Source organism: Electrophorus electricus, chromosome 13 (assembly GCF_041902795.1).
Source record: "Electrophorus electricus isolate QZ-2024a chromosome 13, ASM4190279v1, whole genome shotgun sequence".
Lineage (NCBI taxonomy): Eukaryota > Metazoa > Chordata > Actinopteri > Gymnotiformes > Gymnotidae > Electrophorus > Electrophorus electricus.
In genome coordinates, this window is record NC_137509.1 from 10,408,961 (window position 1) to 10,433,131 (window position 24,171).

The 24,171-nt window shown below is 42.4% G+C and overlaps 1 protein-coding gene across 4 annotated transcripts in view; it reads right to left on the reverse strand.

The window, feature by feature from the left end:
• The window catches only part of rbpjb (recombination signal binding protein for immunoglobulin kappa J region b), a 37,397-nt gene that overhangs the window by 7,734 nt on the left and 5,492 nt on the right, over nt 1-24,171 (reverse strand). The window contains exons 2-5 of one of the 4 annotated variants that reach the window (XM_035519694.2): nt 9,522-9,560; nt 4,745-4,840; nt 2,736-2,901; nt 1,481-1,655 (exon numbers count right to left, since the gene is read on the reverse strand). In XM_035519694.2, coding sequence (XP_035375587.1) covers nt 1,481-1,655; nt 2,736-2,901; nt 4,745-4,840; nt 9,522-9,560 — 476 coding nt within the window. Of the gene's footprint in view, nt 1-1,480; nt 1,656-2,735; nt 3,889-4,744; nt 4,841-4,914; nt 5,001-9,521; nt 9,562-24,171 lie in introns of those variants that run through there. The other 3 variants (XM_081694675.1, XM_081694674.1, XM_081694676.1) reach the window with 3 other exon arrangements.

A 24,171-nucleotide genomic window follows, 5' to 3' on the forward strand; every position in this document is an offset into this window, starting at 1 on the left:
GGCTGCCACATATTTTGGTTTTCACAAAGTTTGCTTCTTCTCTGTTTTTAGATCTTTGTCAGATGTTTCTATGGTATACTGAAGTACACACACGCACGTACACACACGCACGCACACACGCACACACACACACGCACACACGCACACGCACACGCACACACGCACACACGCACGCACGCACTTATATATAGTATTTCATCTAAAGGTTTAATTTTTCTTGAAAAATACATCAAGTTTATGCAGTGTGACCCTTCTTTTTCAAGATGTCTGCAGTTCACCCTGTGAGAGCCCACTCCATTGGATGATAAGCAAGCCCACACATGAACAGTCTCCATATGCTTTACTGTTGGCATGACACATTTACATTTTACATTTATGGCATTTAGCTGACACATTTATCCAAAGCGACTTACAATTATGACTGCGTACAACTTGAGTAATTGAGGGTTAAGGGTGTTACTCAGGGGCCCCACAGTGGCAACTTGGCAGTGGAACCAGCAACCTTCTGATTACAAGTCATGTGCCTTAACCACTGAGCTACCACTGCCATGACACAGGACTCATGGTAACGCTCACCTTTTCCTCTACGGACAATCGTTTGTCCAAATGTCCCAAACAGTCTGAAGGGGGCTTCATCAGAGAAAATAACTACCCCAGTCCTCTGCAATCCAATCCCTGTACTTCCTGCAGAATGACAGTCTGTCCTTGATGTTGTTCTTGGAGAGAAGCGGCTTATTTGCTGACCTTCTTGACACCAGGCCATCCTCCAGAAGCCTTTGTCTTGCTGTGTGTGCAGATGCACTGCCTGCTGCCAGTCCTGAGCAAGCTCTGCACTGGTGCTGACCCAACCCCATAGCCGAATCCTTTAGGAGACGGTCCTGGCCCTTGTTGGGCTTGAATCGCCCTGAATCCTTCTTTCCAGCAACTGACCCTCTCTCCTTGAAGTTGCTGATGATCTGATAGCACCTATATTTTATCTTACAAGCAGCAATGTCCTTTCCTGTGAAGCCCTTTTGATGCAAAGCAATGATGACTGCACACGTTTCCTTGGGAGGTGACCATGGTTAACAGAAGGTGGCAATGATTTCAAGCACCACCCACCTCTTAAAGCAAGTCTGCTCTTCTAATTCAATCTGCATGACAGGGTGATATCAGCTGCCTTGTCCTCATTAACACTTTCTCCTGAGCTAACGAGAAGATCACTGAAATGATGTTAGCAGGTAATTTTATGGCAGGACTGAAATGCAGTTGAAATGAGTATTTTGTGATTAAGAAATTTCATAGCAAAGAATGACTTTGCAATTAATTTCAATTCATCTGATCACTCTTCACAACAATGTAGAGTTAATGCATATTGACACCAAAAAAAAATGAACCAGCAAACTTTGTGAAAACCAACATCTGTGCCCGTCTCAAAGCTTCTGGCAACAGCTGCAGGTTGCCGCAGGCATGTCATGCCAGGCAGGCTTTGAGCACTCACGGTCAGCGTTCTTGAGGGACTGCTTCTTTTTGGAGGGCTTGGAGATGACCTTGATGCGCTTGCTCAGGAAGACTCCGATGTTGGCGCTGTTTCCGTACAGCATGCGTACCGACAGCATGAAGTGCTTGCGCTTGTCTGAGTCCGATATGTACAAAGTTTTGGCCGTGCAGTAGTTCTGTGGAGGGACAGGACATGGTTATGTGTTGATGTATAGTATTATCTACTAATACACAAATATATACGAATACACCGTAGCTTTATTCAGAGGGCTACTGCTCATTACACAGTCTGTGCAGTCCAAGCATGTTGAAGGCAACATCACTTCTACTACATGTTATCTGTTCTACTATCAGCCAATAGGCCAAAGAATCCATGAATGGTTTGAGCCCCAGGGTTGTCAGTGTGTCAAGAATGTGTGTGAGGCATTTATTGTCCTGAGATTGATAATATGTTAAATGCAGCTGTATAGAGTTCTGGAGGGGGCTCTTTTCTTTGTCTTCCAATGTGCTTTAATTCCTTAATCAATGAAAATCTTTCTCTAAAATTGTTGTAGTGTGGAGGTGGTGTGGTCAGAAGGTGATGAGAAATGGAGGAGACAAGAGCTTTAGACCTCCTACTCCCGGCTCAACTACTGGCTTCAAGTCACTACGTGTGCTGCTGGGTATGCGTTTGCCCAGGAGCCGTGGAAGCCTCCCCCCCAGGAGGGGCTAAGCAAATGGTTAAAGTTGATCGTTAATCTGCAGGCCGAGACTTGTGGAAATCACATAGTCTTGGCTGGATGGTATTTTAAACGATTAAGAGAGTGCACCATGAGCACACAGTTGCGTGAGCCTTTTTAAATCCTCGAAAATGCTGTTTAGACCCGATAAGACGTTACATAACACATGCAAATTAAAATAAAGACTTGAGAGAAATGACATGTCAACAAAACAAGATAAATCACAGAAACATTTATAATACAATTCTAGATGTAACTGTAACAGTAAACTTTTCAAAGAAACATGCCAGTGGTGATCTTATCTTATTAGGCAGTCACCATAAAAACAAGCTCAAGCTTTAAAGGACATGTTTGTATAAGGACTGATCTATTGGTTACCTACATATTTGCTGGTTCCCCCCACCCCTCAAACATTCAGTTAGATGTTGAAGAAAACATGTCAGCTATCACAGTAGCAGAAGCCATTTTTAAGCCTGACATTTGGCCTTTTATCCAAGCTTCTGTTACGTTAGTCACATTAGCGTGTGTGTGTTGTACCTTGCCCTCTAGATTGAGTTGCTGCATCTCTTGGTCACTGTTTCCAATGCCAATGAAGGCGCATGGCTGGGACTCCTGCTCTGAGCAGCCATCTCTCTCCATCTGTTCTCTCTTCTTCTTCCAACCACAGCCCATCAGATAAACACACGGGGGAGGGCAAAAGAATCTACACACACACACACACACACACACACGCACGCACACACGCACACGCGCGCGCACACGCGCACACACACGCGCACACACACGCGCACACACACGCGCACACACACGCGCACACACACACGCACACACACACGCACACACACACGCACGCACGGGTGAACTACAGGGGAAAAAAGGCACTTAAAAAGTGCATAATGTTCATCACTTAAAACTCCTGACCATAAACACGCTGGTGTGGGTGACTCAAAACAGTTCCATTTGTTTCAAATGTCCAGTAGATGGCAGCATACACTCTGATACTTTTAATAAGTTCAGTGGCTCACACTGACAAAACACAATATGCCATAATGAAACTCAAGATCTTCCAAAACACAACTATTCTATTATGAATCATTCAGCCATCGAATAGCATCAATAGAGATCCTACACTGACCAATCAAGAATATACACAAACACCTTGAGATGAAGAAAAGAAACCTTCAACACACAGAAATTGGTAGTCTAAAGTTACAATTTAGACGGTAGTGTAGTTCTATGTCACATGTGCAGTTCTGTCCCTTGACTGGAAGTGTGTGTGGACTCTGGTGTCAGCCTCCTAATGACACCACTTCAGCACTTTGTAAACAGTACAGAGTTACAGGGGAAAAAATTATCTAAAAAAGAGGGGGGGGGGGTGAAGAGACAATGCAGAGATAGTCCAAGTAAACGCAGTCAGTCTGAAACCCTGCTCATACATACAAACGAGAGAAGAAGCAAACAAATCATTAATGAGTCATAACAATGTCTGCGTCACGACAGATGAGTTTATTTGAACACATTTTAGAAAAGGGAAAAAAAAAGGAAACGAATCGACTTCTATGCTGTTTTAGCATGCTGTTGGTGTCTGGTTTCACATCCTACTAGCAAAATGCTTCTGAAAGGCCAGGCCAGTGTGAGGAGAGGGAGTAGCTAGCTGTGTCTGGGGTCTTGCTGAACCGACTGGAAAACACTTTTCATTTGTTTGAAGAAACGTTCCATTTAGAAAAGACAAAAGGACTGAATTACACATCAGAACTTCAATATTTGATACTCACTGATCTCATACACACAGACATGCACAGCGACACACCACAAACATGCGCACACACAGACACGCCACAAACCAACACACCTACACAGAGACATACAGACACATGCTCACTTCTTCCTATCTTGCACTTTAACACAGACTTCAGGTTAAAAGGTTACAGAAGGAAAGGAACAATATATAAATGCAGTCATGCCAACCCATCCACACATTCAGTGGCCTTCACTAGCTCTTCAATGTCTGTCAGCACCTCTGTATGGAACCAGGTAACATTTCACAGCTAATATTACGAGGAGGTTTTAACAGTTTGGTCTGTCTCCTTTCTGCTCTCTCCCCTACTCAGCTGCTTCCTACGTCTGGCTGTGAGTTTTGGATTAACAGTGCGACACTTGTGGTGCAAGCATAAGGGGGAAAGTATTTCCAGCTAACAGAAGCCAGCCAGGATGTAACCACGGCACAAGTTCCCCATACATGGCCTCGGCTCCTCCCTGATCAATCTTTGCAAAACCCTGATACACCCCCCCCCCCCCCCCAAAAAAAATGTTTCCTTTCTTCCTCCTCCCCTCCCTTGCTCCTCTCTCTCCTCTCCTCTTACTTTCATCCCTTCTTCTCCCTCTCTTCAAAAGTTCCCTGTGGGCAGAGAAAAACCTCATTTCCTCCAATGTCTCACATGGGAGGCACGGGGGGAGAGCAAGAGGTCGAAAATCACGTCACAAAACATCCCCGCTGAAACCCAGTGCCACCTCCCTCCGGCTGACATAGCACAGGTGCGCGCTACCTTTTTTCATTGCCGTATGACTTCTGTGCAACTTTAGCATGTAGGATCAGAACAGTTTGGTCTCCTCGCTCCTTCAGATAATTCCGCATCGCTTCTCTGGAGATCAAGACACAGAGAGAGGAAGAGGAAAAACAGACAAATAGTTAGTTGATTCTTCGTGAAAGACTAACCTTGAGAGAGGGTCCAAGCCACTGGGTGGTCAGCCATGGCTGGATTTGACAATAAAGACGAACTTCTATACTTAAATCAGGACAAGAAAATTAAATGCGCTTCCCCCCCCCCACCCCACCCCACCCTTTCCTTTTTTTGGGGAAGTTGCTCAAGTCATTACAATTCTTCATGTTTCCCCACATGAATTTCCAGCACGGTCAAACTAATATGACCTCCAATTTTTTCCAAGGTATGAAGACGTATGACCTGTTTAATCTGTATTCAAGTTAAAAACATTCCCAACTTATATTTACATTTTGTGGTAAAACTTCCTAACTGCCTTAATTATTCATTCAATCTTATACATTTCATATCAATGTATTTCTAATCAAGGCTTTGCAATATATTGTACACCGATTGTCATGAAAACATAGGCCTTACAGCCTTCTAGTACAACAGGAAGCTATAATACGTAAAGGAGCGCTGTAATAAAATCACAATGTTTTATCGTGAGCTGTGAGCATCCTCAATTATCTAAGGCATTTCAGGTAAGCAATCTTTGGGTGTTTTGATGAATCATGGCATTTATATGATCCACTGCAGTTGTATAACAATACAATCACAGTATTAGTATTCTCTTGGTCTTCCTATATTATACAGCCCTATCATTCCTGTGCTACACTGCTGCAAAAACAGTTAAATTACCAGTATTCATCTGTACAGCAACATGTAAAATATGTTGACTCTTCTGCTGTCCTAGGGCAGCATGTCTGGTTAAAAAGAAAGCTTGCTGAAAATCTACATGGGCTTCATAGCCACAGTTTCCAAGAGTTGGACTGGAAATGCAGACCCAGCTCTGATTAGCCAATTCTCTAGTGAGCGTAACTATGTATTGCTTGCAGAGAGCATTCGAACACCATAGCCAAGACCCTTAACCTCAACAGCTGGGGGGTCTTTAGGAAAAATTGTGTGTGTGTGTGTGTGTGTGTGTGTGTGTGTGTGTGTGTGTGTGTGTGTCAGGGGGGTAATGAAGGGGGCAAAAGGACAGAAACTTTGTGTGCCTCTCTGTGTGAGTGCAAGAGGTAAGACTAAGGGAAGAAGAATATAAAACCTCTTAGCTCATGACCAAAGAATTCTGATTTCGTGGTCAAATGGTGCAAGATCAGTGTTTCAATTACTTCAGTTAAATAAAAAACATAAGCACATTTAACTCTCTTAACATGAACCCTCTGAATACAAGTTAAATACAAAAACAACAACTTAACATTGCTGCAGTACAACACAATCTGTACATAGGGCTCAAACGAAACCAAAAGGACAATTATTGATTGTCTGCAGAAGACGAAAGATGCACAGGATGCACAATCTGCTAAAAACACTCAAGCATGCAGCACACACGTCGAACGCTCCATTTGCACAGATGTCAGTGACACCTGACACGCCAGAGGACTCGAAGGGACACATAGTAATGGTGAAAGCAGGTCTGTCTGTCTCTCTCCCTTTCCCTCTGCCTCTCTCTCTACACACACGGTACACTCCTCCGTGCCACACAGACGTCCTTCGCACGCTCGAGTTAGATGGTCCTTTGTTATGGAAAGTATGGGGCCCCTTGAGACATGGAATAGGGAAGGAGAGAGCGTGGTGGGATGGAGAGACACAGGAGTCACAGCACAAGAGTTACCCTTACCGGACTGGCCTGGGGCAAACACAGAACACAAGGCGTACACAGCAGACCTGCACGCTACACCCCAACACACACCAAAGTCTGATGAGCAGAACTAACACAGCTAACAGTCTCACAGTCACAAAAGATTTTGTGATTTTCATGTGTGTAGCAAAGGATGTACGATTTGAAATATAAAACACATTAAAATATGGTTGTGTCTTTATAACATCCACTCTAATGGACCAAATATTGAACCATGATGCATGCCATGCTGGCTCACAAGAGGTACATCGCTCTGGCCAGTTCCTGCAGAAAAAAGATGATGTCATCCTTCTGCAGCCTATGTCATTTGATAGGTCTGATATGGTGTATGACCTGCATGTGCACAAGTGGGATATATGTGTGTGTGTGTGTGTGTGTGTGTGTGTGTGTGTGTATACGTACACGCACGTGCATATGCGTGTGTGTGAGAGAGAGAGCGCTAGAGACAGAGAAAGAGAGACAAAGATAGACAGATGGTGAGACAGATAAAGAGAGAGTGAGAGAGAAGCATTCACTAACAAGAGAAAGATTCTTTGATGCACACCTTACGATGTGTACCACAAATGTTTTTTGGTGCCGCACAGAAACCACTCCAAAAAACTGCAGCAGTTGTCTTTGGTCTCCCTCCAAGACTGGAGCCTTTGGTTTGCATTTCATAGAAGTGGCCTACTAATGCCGTGTGGACCTGAGCTCTTCACTGCACAATTCTAAATCAACATTCCTAAAGCATGACAATGCTGCTCTTCACCAAGGTTGTGTGTTGCCCAAAACCGTACAGGCTTTTTATTATGGCAAATTGTGTCACGCTCGTGTGCACGATTGAGCATCGTGGACAGCCACGGTGGCACACTTTCCCAACAGACATCTGAAAAGCTTTGGAATGTCCCTGCCAGGTCCCGCCAAAAGCTTACTGCCATGTCTCAGAGTCAACTGGTGACCACGTGACCCCACGAAAGAGAGGCGCATTGCACCTTGGGTACTGTCGGCACATCGCAGGCCCCCGTATGCGTGTACGCATGTGAAGGGGAAGCCCTGGGAACATGTGATTTTGTACACTTCACACAAAAACCACATGCCCAACACTCAGCTAGCTGCTCTCTCACAGACCAGGAACAGCGGGTCAGGTGCTTTCCAAATCCACCTCTTCCTACAGCCATCATTTTCAAACCCACTCAATTTGGGCAAATTCATTTAAAAAGGTAAAAGGAATACATAAATACAAGTTCCAGCATGACATTTGAGTGTGTACAGATCCATGCGTGAAAACAGCCACTCACGACAGAAGAAGAGCCCTTTGTGAGTCAAACGTTTCCTAAAAGGATATGACACATAAGGGCACTTCGGTAAGAGTCCGTGACATGCCAACACACAACAGCAGATCTGCATGCCCTTACAGATGCACTAACAAGGACACTTAAAGGCATGTGCACCATAGAACGCCAGCCTTCAGGATTAGAACAAAAGTGCTTTGCCACTGACTCACTATCAGCACGTCGATGTCTATGTGAAGACAGATGACTATTTCACTGGCGAAATGTTCGAGCACGTCTTGCTATTCATTACAGAGTGCTTAATCTGCTGCAACAAGGAATAGCTTTGGATATCATTGCTTCATCACACCCAGAAATCAATTCTGAGATGCGAAGGACCACAATGGCAGCAGTAGAGGGTAGGAGACAAGTGAGGAAGTTAATGGGATTGTTTGGCTTTTACAGCTAGATATGCATAAAAGAGGCATATGTGTTGCACCATCTTGCACTACACCCTTATACAGAATCTGTTATGAAATGCAGCCATACATAAACACATAGATGGCACCATGGTCACAACCAGCTTGATCACACTGTCCAGCGCATTTAGGTTTAACACGTGCCGGCCGCTGGCACCGTAGCCTTCAGAATACTGCTCTGCTGTCTCCCCCAAGTCAGTAATAACTGATGGGGCTTGAAAGGTGGGATCTGGGAGTCTTTCAACACTGGGCCCAGTCCTCATCTTACCCCTATCTAACAAGCACACAGCTGTGGCCAAGTGAGCAAGGAGCAAGAGAAGAAGCCTAGGGCAAAAAGTTGAGAAGTAGCAGGCACCCTGCCTTTGGTAACTAAGCCACAGAAAGTGTCTTTCTAAGGGGAAGTAATCATGAAGAGTGTGCACTCTGCTTCTGGTGCCCTTCAGTCACAGAGGTAGACTTTTTAAGGGGAGAGCAATCAGGAAGAAGTGTGCCCTCTGCTCCTGCTGCCGTTTGTGTGTGCACTCCAAATGTGGACACACTTTGAGGAAGTTGCTGAGCGGTCATTGGCCATCAGGTCTGGATTCTTGTCTCTTCCAGCCGAGTCATTTTCCATCTCAGTCACTTTGTATCACCACTCCAGAGACTCAAACAAGAGTCAAACACTGGAGTCATCGCGGGAAGCCTATGAAAATCACTTTGGTTCCTCTGCTCCTTCCACTTTTGGAAAAAAAAAATGCTCAGCCTCTTATTTCCCCTCTGAGAATGGAAAAAGAGAAAAAAAATGGAGAGAGCGAGAAAGAAAGAGAGAGAGAGAGAGAGAGAGAACGAGAGAGCGCAATGTATTGTCCTGAAAGCCCACAACCAAACCCCAGTGGAGGCCTTAGGGCCTTGAGCCAAAAGCACTTTAATTTTCAGATCGGCTATAAAGAAACCATAGCCATAGCCACAACACAGACATATTATTCGCCAAGCATCCAGTGACCAGTATGAAATCTTTTAAAGAAATACATACCACAAAAATCCATCCCATAAGACTATGGCAATACATGTAATACCTGTAGGTACTGTTTCCTTATGTTGACACACAAAATGCTTCAAAGCTTAAGCCATTTGGTGCTCCATTGCACTCATTAGACTATTTGCCTCTTTGTTTGTGTTTGTTTGTTATCAGATGACGATGGTCTGCTTACCTCGTCAGGCGCTGTGGTTGAGGGCGCTCCCCAAACTTCCTGTAACGAGAGGGTAGGAGAGAGAAAGAGACAGCACATGAGAGAAGCTCTTTAGCAAAGCTCAGTGACTTCTAACCACAACATAAACATTGTGCAATTTTGTGCACAGAAAACACCTGCGAAACCGCCTGAGTCCTGCGGATTATTTTTGCGGAGTGCATTTCTACAGAGGGGCACAGGTACACACCCACATTGCACAAACAAACCAAAATTGTTTGTCTGCCATAATTCATGGTTACTGACATACTCTTGCCCTCAAATGTCAACATGATTGGCAAAGACATACAAAGGCCTGCAGCTGCTATAGCAACCTTGGGACAATTTGGTCACATGACCATGTGTACAAACACCAACAGGTGGCTGGGACTGTTTTGTCTTTCCGGTAGTCTTCCGCAAACAGCAGCACCGCAAACCTCTCCTCGCTCCCCATGATTCTGCACCAAACTAAACCTGGCCAACCTTCAACCTCAATAAGCGATAAGTTGACAACTTTGCATCTTTGCATGAAGATGTCAGTAGCATAGAAAAACACAAAATCACACTGTGAGAGTGAATCTCAGAGTTTGGGTGATACGTCTGAGAGAAAATGAACTCACAGTGATATAAAGCTTTGAGATTGGGCCCTGTGAATCTTGGGCAAAGAATCTCAGACAATTTAAGGGTCTGGAGAAAGAGCTCAGTGCTTGGCTATGAAGGATTACTACTCAATTCATCTACAAAGTAATATCCAGTAATACTCAGATAAGATGAGAAATATCTTAACAGGTTTCTATTCATGGATTCATCTTACAGTACCCAGTATACTGGAAGGGTAACTTCTTACTATCATACTGAGAAACAGTGAACAGACATGGGCTTATGTGAAAACAAGGCACAGAAAGCCCCAACTGAGTCAGTTTTATTCTGTACAGTCGCTATATTTCATGACGGCCAACTTTGACACAGATTAAAAAAGGAACCTCTTTCTGTGATTTAGTCATCTGTTTAAAGGAATCACAGATCATCAATGTACAAAAACTTGTAGGAAAATGTATGGTTTTCCTCTAAGGTTGCAACTAAAGTCTGTCAGCAGTTTAGTCATATCACGAGATCAATCATGACATCATCCTCTTGTACCATGTCCCAAGTTTACTCAGGCCAGTGTGGCTCTGTGCCTGAGCTGTGGTATCCTAACAGAGCTGGTTTTAACTATGGCACAAAGCCTCCAAAAGTTCATATTTAGCAGTGAATGTCCTTTGTGTTCAATTCATTGATTTCGGTGTGAAGCTGTGACAGCAGTGATTGACATAGTCTGGTCAGTGAGATAGGCCTTTGAAATCTGGATATTACAAAGACAACACAGCACTGCCTCAACTGGTCAGTGGTCCAATCAGCTAAAGATTATAACATGCCCATGGTGTAGTTTGTACTAGCTGGACTGGGACCAACACCACATGGAGAGCATTTTCAGCCATCATTACATTTAGGCAGAAATGTGCTTTCACACTTCTGTAAAGAGCCTCTGTCAGCATACTGAATTGGGTTTATTAGTACTGAGGCAAGTTAGCTACATGTAACTGCCCATACAGGGGGGCACCTACCTCAACACCCCCCCCCCCCCCCCACCCAGTCCCCCAGGGCTCCAGCTGAACTGACAGCAAACTTGAGCCCTGCAAGGTGGCAGTCTGGAGACAGGGGAAGCTGCAGAGGGTTTTAAATAGAAGAGGAGAGAAAAATCAATGGCTGGATCTACCAGCTCAGGGACCACAGGGAGTTGGGGCAGGATCTCCAAGGCAGTCACGCCGGCCCTTCCATGACATCACGGCTGGCCACAGGCCAACGGGGTAAGGGCAGCTGCCGTAGTGCGGAATACCAACAGCAAAACGGGTAAAGATCGGGAGTGGTTAAAGCGTCAAGTAATCTAAACATACAATACCGCTTACTAACTTGCCAAATGAGAGATAACCAAATAATCTTTTACTGAATGCACAAGCTATAACAGTTGACTGCTGGATGATTTAGCTAGAACTTAGGATCCTTAGTACATGTATTAACACTGCTATTAGCAAATTTATGCTGCTAGGCTTTGAACACCACCAATGTTATTGTCATATGAAAATTAGAATTTCATATAAACAACTTAAATATCCTTCATAGAGGAAAACAGAAAGCAGACAACATGAGACACTGGAAAAGACATGAAATGGAGGCTAAGGATGGTGTGTGTGTGTGGGGGGGGGGTTTCAGGCACTTATGGAGGAGAACAAGGGAGAAGATAAGAGAGGGACAAAGAGGCGATTGGGTGGGGAAATGGGAAGATCGCGAGAAGGATAAAACAGGAGGCAGAAGAGAAGAGAAGAGAAGAGAATAAAACAGGAGGCAGAAGAGAAAGACTGAAACAGCAAGAGAGAAAAAGACAGAGAAAGCAAGAGAGGGTGTGTAAGTAGAATAATTATAGAGCTGGAGATCAATAAGGTTCCCACAGTGTAACGTTGATGTTTGGGTGGATAATGGATTCCAGCCTCTTCCAGGCAGCCCAGGCCCACTGCTGTGTAGTCCACAGTGAGAGGTCCATCTGAGGCTACGCGGTTGACCGACACCCCCCAGCCTTTCTCTGGATCTTGACTCTGCCACTCCATCATTACTGTCACTATCAAACTTTCATTCCACTTAGGTTTAATGTTAATGGTATTTTTAAAACATAAGTTGCTGCAGATGCACAAGGGCAGGCAAACCTAAATGAGAACCCAGCCTTAGAAGAGTAAATGAGAACATATCTGAGAACGCTTAAAAAGTAACAGGTGTACATTAGGTGTGCATAAATTGGAATGTTAGAATATGCTGCCCAGATCAATCATATCTGTCCAACACAAGTTTAACAAAAAGGACTTTAACTAAAAATCACATTTGAAAGGCCACTACTGGGTGAATCATAGCATGGCACCTGGTTGAAAACGAAAAAGTCTAATACCACAATCATTATTCTAACAAGTGAGAAAGCAACAACTCAACTAAGTGTTCAGTCCTCAAACTGTAGTTGCATCCTAAAACTATCCTGAAGTTGTACAGCTATCCTGAAGCTGTAATTATGTCCATATTTTCATATACAATTGTAGTTTTCGCGTAAGCGCCCCCTGCCGCCAGATACATTATTACTTTATTATTTATTGCCGTATTACTTTATTATTTATTACTGCGTTTCAACTGCTAAACTTGGACAAACTGCAAAGTCGTGAGTCAAAGCTCACTGATAATGACAGATGGACATTTACCGTAAACACCACAAAACTAAAAATGTAAAATTATCACAAAACTGAAAATCATCCATAGTGTGGCATACTCTCCACATGGAAGTGCTCATCTTTTGAGCTTCACTCAGCTGTGGTTAAAGGTTAGGCTGCCATACAGAAGCGAGCTGTATCTACACCAAAAGCACACGGATGCATAACTCAATAAAAGCAGCAGCTGCACCAATGCAGAAGAAAATGTACACTCTTTCACCTCTTTCCACATTTGGCCTTTTAGAGGATTCAAAAAGCATGCCTTCAATTCACAATATCAGTTGTGCACTGTTAACCATGGGGGTGAGGAGGAAACCTTAGCAAGAATGCTATCAGGGTTGTACAACATACTGTTTGTTAGGCTAATCATTATCATTATATAAGCCTAGGCCTCATCACAGAAAGTGCAATACGCAATTAAGCTCTCTAACAGATCACACAATTTTTTTATTCCATTTTGCAAGCATTCTAACCATCCTCAGGCATTTCCACACAAGTGTTCTAGGTCTGATGAAGATTAATAGAGAAGCAAATTTGTCTTCATCAGTAGTGCCAGAATTAAATTGGTTGTAAAAACCAAGGACACACGGTGATGTGAAGCACAACTCTTACATAGCACCCCTGGTGTGGTGCCAGTGTACAGCTCCCCAACCTAGCTCAAGGACATAGAACTGGGTTGAATATCAGAGAGGCAGGCTGAAGTGAAGATTTCTCTAAGAGTTAATTTAAGCCTGTCCTTCTTCATAACATATGGAAGTTGTTCTGGTTTTAACAGCTGGGTTCTCATGGAAGTGATGGCTGGCTATTTCACACATTTAATTACTTACTTTCCCCTGGTTCTGAAAGTAAAACCTTATGTTTTGCCTCCCCTTGCAATTGATAAACAAAAACGCAAAGAGAAAAATTGAGAGCTGACAGCTCGTTAGCCAAAATCTTGCTATTACAACCAAACCATGCAAAACTGCTTAGCTAATAGTCGTATGGATTATGTTTTAAAATCCCACAAAAAATCTGAGACATGAGCAGCAGTCAAAAAAACATATTTATCTAAAAGATGGCTTTGAGCACACTAAAATAAAGCTAGGTAAGTAGAAATTCATACCTCAAATTAAACAACAGACGATTATAATGGGAGTATAGGGGAAAAGTCTGCCAACAGGAAATAGTATTCAATTAACATTCTTCATGTTATGAAGAGTAGTATTAGCCAGTCTTCATTATTGAAGGGTTGTCACAGTCCCAAGTAGTGTGAGAGACAGCTGGGGGACTGAGTTACAAATGAGAATTATTGGGCGCTTTGCATCCAAAAAAAGAAGACCGTGGAAGTCAGGAACCAGATGAAACTAATTTCCACTACCTGTCAATGTGTTACCATCTTTTTAAAAGGTGTCAAGAAAAATAATGTGTGAATAAAAAAAGTGTAAGAAAGTCCATGAAACTACCATTTCCTTATATTCTGAGACAAATAGACAAAAAGTGCAAAACCAAGAGCCTCTTAAAGGTGTGCTCTTGTTAACACATGCCATGTCGAGTAATCAACAGTGTTTGCACCCTGCAGTCTGAGTGCTGTAAGTAAAAAGTTGGCAACCAGTGTGCTGGTAGGGGCTACATATCAGCTCGCCACAACACAATCAGTGCTTTTGGAGAAACTTTTTCTGCCACATTGTGAGCTGGTCTGGAGAAATTAGTCTTAGCCTCACTTGAGTTCACAAGGACAAAAAGGTCCTTGCTTCTTTGTCTACTCCTCACATCCTCACCTCTCTTCTTCTTTCTCTCTCTCTCCCACACAAACACAGAATGAGAGAGAGAGAGAGAGAGAGAGAGAAAAAAAAAAACTCACAAAAGGTGCAAATCAGAAGGTGAAAAAACCTGCAAAGATAGCAGCCGAGGCCGTTTCCTGTTTGGTCAGTGAGGTCATATATTGAGCCTCTCTGCCTTCATTTGTGACTGTGCAGCAGAACCCTTGACTGTCCTCCACAGAAAGTCCCTCAGTAAGGAGCTTCACATAAACTTCAAGGAGAAAGCAGAAAGCACACACAGCACACCGGTCAGAGAGTCCATTCACTCAACACGCAGTAGTACCCCTGCCGCTACCAGCTTAACGAATGGAGCTGCAGGGAAAGTTGAGAGGGGAAGAACGAGAGAAAACAAAGCGTGAGGCTATAGGCAAGCGGCAGCCGCCCACATTTCCCTCCCTTGGACACTTCCAAGAGGAGCTCAATAGAGGAAAGGGAAGTTCTGTGCGAACTGTGTTTTAATCTGTTTTTCTGCGCATTATCCAGTTTTTGCTTCCTTCCCTCCACTGGTCCTCACCCTTCATCCCAGAGGGAGAAGAGGAAAATGTCCCCTTTCACTCTGGCAGGCGAACACTAGTTCACTAGAGTTGAGTAAACCAAACATATGTTTACTGCATTCTACTCCTCATTATACTGGCACAGAAACACTGTGTTTCCGGGGTTGCAGCCATACTAAAAGTGCACATGGTGGATGTGGTTTTATTTACAGGATTCAAGACATTTCAGAGCAAACAATTTAAATCTTAGAAAATTATTCAGTAGAAAACAATTTCCTGCACAAAATCTGTAAACTGTTACCTCTGTCCATTCTAAAACTTTGATGAGCTCACATGCCAGTATATTACTTCCTGCTGCATGAAGAGAGTACATCTAGCTCAAGGTCACTGAACTGGCAGAAGTTTGAGTCATTATGGGTGTTGACTGGCTCAGTGTCTATATTAAGTGATGTGGGGGGGGGGACACTCTCCCTTTTCCAAAAGGAAGTAAGAATGATGTAATTTCACAACCCAAAACTTTGGCAGGATGAGCATTTCCTACATACATAGGATGACTGAGGGTCATGTGATTGAGATAAATTTTTTTAAAGGGGATAGGGTGTTGATGCAAATTTAAAATAATTTCAGCAAGCAAATCAAATGAGATTTCTGTTAGCATATCTAATTAGTGACATTCTGCTAATTGTTGTCTTTTGTGGAAAGTTCAAGTAATTACAGGTGTGGCTAGACCAATCTATTTAAATTAAACTGTGCAATACAATCAGCTATGGTAGTGAATAAAGCGTGTCATTAATTCACAAACCACAACAAAGCACATCATGGCACTTAAGTTAAACAGTTCTGCCATACTATACCTAGCTAACTGGCTTATTTTGTTATGGTCATCCTCAGTGCTGCTAAATAAAAGGCTGGGGAAAAGGATATAGCGGATGTCAATAGAGTTATTAAATGCAATTCCTGAGCACAAAGCAAGCGTCTCCAAAGGACATTTTGTACACCTAAGGAGCACATTTCTCTCGCAACACAACCATAAAAAGCAAGTGAAGATGAACACTTTATGAGAGCAAAATGAATGCAAATGATGTGAATAAATTAGTTTAGCCGACTGTAATGAAGTAAAAACAAAAATTATTACAAGAACATGGCATATTCTTGATTCAAACATCTCAGGCCCGAGTTAAGAGCCGAGTCATGATTCAGTGTTTAGTTCAGCATTTGCACCTTGTCATGCCTAGTCAGGGTGGGGTGGGTCATACATATGAACTTGCTCCACCACTCTCGCCCCAGCCTCTTCTCTTACACTAATACTTTTACAGAAACTCTTTCCATCACAAAATCTTTTTTTTTATTTTTACATTTTTGTGACCAAGTCCAAGCTCAGCCCAATCGAGGCTTCACTCTTGAACCCACACCCACCCTGCAGACCACATGGGAAACAGTGTCAAGTTCGTTCACGCACTGCTCATGAGCAAAAGCAGTCCAACTAGGAACTGTGGTGGAAAATGGCATGATTACGAAACATATCGTGGACACTGACTGGGAAGTGACGCCATTCATCATCAGTGGCCATTTAGTCTTGATTACAAAACGGATTCAGTGCTCTATTTGAGGAAGTGCATCAAATACAAGTCAGTTTAGCCAATCAAATGGCTTGTCAAGAAACAGGAGTTACTGCTTTCTTACTTTGGGCAAAGCATGATGACCAAACAGCACATGGCTGTTCTCAGTTCTGCACTGAATCTAGATGTTATTGTGGCTCTTATGACCGAGATAGATGGTCATTTGGTTCAAAATCCAGACGAATCAATTAGCAAAAGCTATGCAAATGGCTCTTTCACACCATGTACTTTCTCACCTCAGCATATTTAAGACACATATTTGTCACCAAAACCAGATATATTGTAATGGGGGAATGAGAATTGAGAATTCTTGACCAATTTAAATGTACATGCAGAGAAATGGCTAAAAGAGTGAGAGACACACACCCGGAAAAACTCAAACCCAAGACTCACATTTAAAACAGGGGCACTAACACCACAGACAGACATGCACTTCTGAGAAATGATACAGCAGAATGATCATGTAAAGGATGTTGTCAGTGTTATCAGGTAAACTCATCTCATCTGGCATTCTCTCATATTTGTCTATTTCATCAAGGGAGCAGCTTCCAATAGAGTTATAGAGTTATAGCTATAGTTATCAGAACACATTTTAAATGTAAGGCAATGACTTCAGAATTTGCTTCATGCTCCATTTGTAATTTATATGTTACAATTTGCTTCAAAATCTCCAGGAGCCATATTGTTTAATAGAAGTTATTTTAGCCTCGTGTCCAGGAGTGCCTTTTGTCCGGTTTCTATCACATTTTACTATCGAAACAGTAAATCTATGGTATGCAAAAGTATTCATAATGTGCACATGTATTTTATAATGTAATTTATTTGCATTGTAAATCGTTTCAGTGGTGCTCTTACACATCTCACCTCCTGCATGTCTCACATCTTGGCACTGTGCACTGTGGTATCCTCTTGCTCTCACACATGTTGGCAAAAAGCTAGCTGGTACTTTTCAGCAAATCGTGAACAAACACTATGTGAAGGAAATCAGACGTGTGCATCTTCTTATACGTTTACACATCTTTCAACATCGCTGTGGGAAAACGGTGCAGATTACCGGGCGCTTACGTCAATGATATTATCAAACAGACAGGAGTTGATTAGAAGTGTGGATACCATTTCAGGGCTATGGGGGTTAGGGGTGGGCGGTTTTTCTTTCCTAAGACAAATGTGATAAAAGTTGCTGCATAATTCAGAAAAAAGGAAGAGGTCACTGTTGGCAGACAAAACCTGGTTTAGGTTTCTGTGGTGTGTGTTTTTGTGCTGTATGTGTATGCATGCACAAACGCGTATGCGCTTAAAAGTGTAAAAATGTGAGTTACGGTGTGTTGGTGGGCAGTAAGTTAGAAGCATATCCGGCCTGTCAGGTGCCTGCAGGCAGAGAGATAAATTTCTGAGAGCTAACTGCTCCGACTACGTTTACAGTGGTGGCTTATTGAGAAATGCCATCTTCCTGATGTCACTTAACAATACAAGCACACCCTGCCAACAAAAGCATTTTATTTGGTGTCAAGAACTGGATAATGAATACAAATTTATGGGACCAGGTTGCTGCTTTTGTGTTATATTGAATTTCATGTCATTGTATGGATGATTATTAAGCTGGGACACACCACCGGTGGTCAGCCAGTATCAAGAACCGGAGACAGGCACTTCAATGTGTTCAGACATTGCACTGATTATTTGCTGTTTGTTTGTTTGAATGACTGATTAACCGATTGATTTTTTTGCAAGCCTTTGGATTCCAGCATCTGGTTGTTGTTTTTTTAAGCAAGAACTACTTACAAGCCAAGCCCAAGTTGTTCCTTGTGAATCCTGGGCACAAAGTTCAAAGTGAACAACTTTATCTTTTGATAAGATTATAAAATCACACTACAGATGATTGTTCCATATTGGAACTTTTAATTGGTGAAAAAAGAGCATGTATGTTTCAAAACATAAAACAAACCACTTCCATGTAAGTCCTGCAGTAAGTTGTTGCAGGGTAGAGTAGGGCTTGGCCTGCACCGTGCCAACATGCACCAGCCTGGGAGCCAAGCACCACACTGCTGAGGGGACACAGCTCTATATAAACATGACCCTGTGCGCCAACTTCCAAGGAAACCTGGATGTATAAGAGGAAGACAGGAAGAACTAAAGACATAATTAGGGTAAACCTGTTCCACAAACTGTCTCTAAGCCAAAATCAGCCATACGCCATTCCTTGAGATCAGTACATGGACCAGGGTAAAGGCTTTTTAGGTGCAGAAGGAGTTTGTGGGTTTTTGGGGTGAATTTGATCAGGTCACTTTGGGTCATCGGATGCATTGAAATGGAATTTGGCTATGCTATGGCTTTAGCCCCGCCAGTCAGAAAAGATTTAACACTACTAATGTACTTTATGGGTTATTTCCATTCCTCTGTATCAAAACCTCTAGGAAGTAAGAGATGAGTGGAGTCCTATTTTGGGGAGCAAAAGTACTCACTAAGACATATCTCTAATTTCCCTAAATACGCCACCCCACTTCCACACCAATGGCAGAAAGGGTGGAGTGCACTGGAAGAGGGTCAAGCTCGGGTAGTTCTGTTTTGCTTGTTAGGCTCGGTCGGCTTGGGTCGCCTGAGGCAAGGCACATATGGCTGGGCCCACAGCACCAGTTCCTTGCTTGTCAAGGGGATATTTTAATGACAGGGAAAAGTCAAAGAACACTCTCCCTCTCCTTCTCCCTCTCCATGACCACTTCCAACATCAAGCAGGGCACATAGAAGCTCCATATGGGACTTTCTGGAGCGCCGTTTTGCTGTTGGCTGCTCGCCTAAAACAATCACCCGTGCGCATGCACACACTATGTGTATGCTTTCAGTCCTGGGTGTCTTGGACACACTAGACAAAAATATGGGGGGGGGAAGGGAAAAAATATGATCAGGGCAGGTCTCTTTTCACCGGTTTGTCTCATGCCCCACCTTGGGTAGGATGGGCAAAAAACTCACTCTTCCTCATGGTGTAATATGTACACACCTCATACATATACTCAGTTGACTTTAGCTGGCCATCACTTGCTGGCTCTCTCCTTTAGGAAAAGAGCCAGTTTTGGCTGCAGACACGATGAGATACAATATGCTGTCTGGTGGGGGAAAGGGGGGGGGAGATCTACTACATCAACATTTGAAATGGTGTTATGTTTCAGTTGCAAAGCTTATAAAGAGACTAATTGGATTGCCCTAGAATGAATCATTTAATTTTAATGCGATGGATCCAATTTCAGAGCATAAGTGTGTTGGACACACTATTTGCTTTCGATTCCTTTAGAAATGAACAATCACAGAGTACAAGGTCACATCTGGCTAGTTTCTAGGACTGTTATTTAAATGTAAAAGAACCAATACAAATCAAGTACCATCTCTACAATTTAAAAATCTTGCACCACCAAACATCATCTATAATACAATTTTTTAATTGCTATTTTTTCTAAATTGTTACAAACTTGAAATTATGAAACTTGAGGTAGCTATACAGATTACATTTCAAGTGCATAATCACCAGTGAAAATCTTTTTTTAATGTGTGAGAATAAGCCATTAAAAAGTCCACACTTGTCTGGTGGTCTTGATGTCAACATTGCTTTGTGTACAGGCTTGCTCCTACTGGGAGATGACTCCATAATAACTTTCAACTCACAGCAAAAAGGGGCTTTGATGGCAGCTTCAACAGCCTCCAAAAATCCTTCTGGTTTGTGCCAGACTTTCCACACTGTGGCATTGTTATTTTTTTTTGGATATTCTCATTTTGGAGTGAACCACAGCTAAGTTTCAGCAAAGGCAGAACCTATTTCCAATTGGTCAAATGTTGTCACCTTTGTTAAGAACCAAGTGGGGTGAGATGATGGGTAGGTGTGTTATGTATGTATGTACGTATGTATGTATGTAAAGATGTGTGCATGATTTAAAATAGCATTATTATTTACAGATTAGCTATGTGCCGCCACCCTTTTTTCCTTAGTGCGTGTGCACATATGTCTTTCTTTGAGTAAAAATCTTTAAATAAATAAAAATTAACAACAGAAGAGAGTGCTACACTTAAAACAATTTAGTAGTGAACAACTCTACCTCACAGTAAAACACTGGTATAGTTGGTGGAAAATTCTATAAAGACATGACAGGTCCATTAGTTCTAAAAAGGTACACTTCCACCAAAATAATTTTTAAAACAAATTCAGAGGAGAAATATCTCCAGCTGGTCAAACAAGATTTTCATAGCTCCAAGGCAGAAAATACCACAGAACGAACTGTTGCATTGTGCAACCAATACAGGGAGATGTGAAACAAAACTGCACCATTCTCAGAAAAAGAATGGCTCACATGCTGTTAGAAATTGCTCTGATCTGATACCACGAATCGGAATCAGGTCATTATCAGCAAAAAATGCTGGATCGGATAACAGGAAAAAAACCTTTAAGGAATCCAATCCGATACAATCACAAATCCAGCCTGAAAATAGCACAGCAGTGCTTTGCAGCAGTGCACAGGTCATGTGATAACAGCAGGTTAGTATGAGCAGGTCACGTAATAACAGCTTGAGGACAGTTAATACAACTGTAGAGTTTAACTGCTATTCACATTATTTATCAAAGCTATAATGTAAATGCAAATATCCATGCACTCATACACACGTGCTGACTTGCCTTGCTATCATGTAGTTGTGATAACCCAGTGTGTGGGACAGGGTTGTCTGCCTTCTAGTGAGAGCATTTAAATAAGTAGTTTGCTGTTAACATGCTGAGTTTTAATGTGGAAAATTTGAATAAGAAGCTAGGGAATAAACTAATTTAAACTACCGTTAGATTTTGTTTCTGTTGGTTTTAAGCGGAAGTTGGGTGAAGAGAGACTTGTAGTACAGGTATTCCCTTCCTGTCTGCCCACTTAGTGCCTGGTGTGTGGGGGTATAACAGGTAAAACAGCAATTTACCACTGAGATTCACAAGAAGAATCGTACTGTCAATATTAAGTTGACGTGGAAGTACAGTTGCAAAAAAAATTCTGATGAACTACAGTATAAATTTCAGGAGTCAGTGAGTGAGGCAGCTGTACTGAGCAGAGTGAGAGAGCGAGAGGAGTGTGAGAGTGAGTGTGTCTGTGTTTGTTGGGAACCCACTCAGGTGATGACCAAGGCAATAAATATCATCTAACTAAAAGAAAAATTGTTTGGCATTGGAAGGAAAAAAATATTAATGTTTTAGTCTTGTAAACAAAGTTTTTTCTGTTTTTTATCCATGCATGATGTATACTATATTTCTACAGATATAATAAATATCACGCAAAAAAAATTCCCAACAACGTTTGACCCAAACATCTCAACCACAACTCCACAGTGGTTTTTAAGGAAAAGAAAAATCAGCTCAGTATCAGAAAGCTGATTTTGTGCCATCTCCACATAATTTTAAAAAGTTACAATATACCAATTATTTTAATGTTTATAAGAGAATATCTAAAAGCTTCATGATGAAAAGAGCAGTCTTATATCTAGAGATGTGCCTTAATCTAAAAGTTGCATGGTGTTTTCATAAACAATCATAAGGGTTGCAGTGGTTTATTCATGGAGAGGGGTCAGTTTGTTTTCTCATCCAGTCACATTACTCATCTCATATCCTTTAAACCACTGCGTTAAGCAGGAGACAGGTGTGTGCACAAGGTGCAAATTCAAAACAGGCAAATATTAGCTGCAATCATACATTCGAGTAATTAAAGCAGTGCTTATATGGAACAGGCTTCAAATGCCATGCACCAGAAAATAGCAGTGAAAACCAAGTATGTACAATGCAATAAAATACAAAAAAATTAACACGTGTCGAGTTATTTTATTCATCTCTGTGAACACTAATGACAGTCAGGTTTTAGTATTGTAATCTTTAAACTCTTCTTAAGTCACTGTTGTGTTGATCAGCTAGTTAAGCCCCATTACACGTAAGCATCCAGTTAGATCGCTATGGTATAGCAAAGGATGCTTTTCTATATCTTTACAGTCTGACAGCAAATTTGGAAGCATCAACTCCATATTCCGTGTAAATGTAAAAGCTGACCTCAATGAAATGGATTATCTTATGGTAATGTAAAAGCAAGCTAATGAGCGAGAATTACACAATTACACACAGCACTGTGCAGAATTAATGCAGGATGAAGTTACATATCCTAATCCTAATATTGATTAGTACTCATGCACTATAATTGGTAGCACAGCATCCTTGCAAAAAAAAAGATGAATTCTCCCTCGAATTAAGACAAGAAAGAGACACCTTTTTAATGGAAGTTTCAATGGAGAACTGCAGAAAGAATGCAGAGCATGAAGACCTTTTAGAGTAGGCTGGTCTCATAGAATATGACTCCAAGCCCTTGCACCCACATTGACCCGTCCCCTCTTTCTTTATCTTGAGCACCACGAAGATTCATGTGCAACAGAGAAAAGGGCTGGGACAAAGCAGCAAAGCATGTTGGGTCAACATTTGCATGGACACTGTCAACCCCATCATGTTAGCTCCACAGGACTTCCAAGTTCTAAATGGGTCACTGGTCACCTCCTGTCCTTTTGTTGTGTAGTGGTCTACCCATGACCCCTTTACACTTAAACAAACTGTGCATATATCCACAGCAGTCTGCACGCCAGTGACATACCTTACAATGTTTGGATAACTTTTCATATCCTCAACCTAAAATGCTATAGAGTGCAATCAGAAGCTTCAAAAAGCAGAAAGGAAATAACTTTCTAATGACACAGTATGAGAGGGAAAAGAAGAAAGTGGTCAGAGATTTTAAAATCTCCCCTAACCTTTAGCCCACATGTGAACCCTAGCAGGGAGCTAAGGAGGAAGAGAGATGCTAGAGACAGAAGGTGTTTGTGATACTCTGCCTGTGTCACATACCCTACCAGATGGTTTCTGCCTACTGTTATGACTGACAGACACACACATACAAAAAAACTGCTGCTCCTCGATCACTGGGGGTGGGGGGGGAGTCCCAGCTCCGTCTCTCTCTCTCTCTCGCCTTCTCAGTTTGAAGCACCTCTAAGCGCACACCTTCCTCTCCGATTTCTTTGCCGCTGCTGCCTCGCCCAGACCTACTGCGCCTCTGCCGTCAGCCCATCCCCGTTCCCTGGGCCACAGAAGCGCACCTTCTTCCACAGCTGCTTGGTCAGAACCTCACCACCTTGACAAAACAGAGCTGAATGTGTGAACTCCGCTACTCTGAGGGAGGCCGCTAATGCCGCAGCACCGTAAAATGGTGAATTCTGCCACTTTTGTGTTGATTAAACATGCTGGCCAGAAGCATTGTGATCCGCACACTGCTCAATTCCATGGTAGACCTGAAACTCCACTCAATTCCATGTGAAAACTGAAGCCAGTCAAAATAATTATGTGGATTTAAAGGATTCAAATGGTGGCTGGAGCTGTGATTACCTTTGAATTGTTTAGC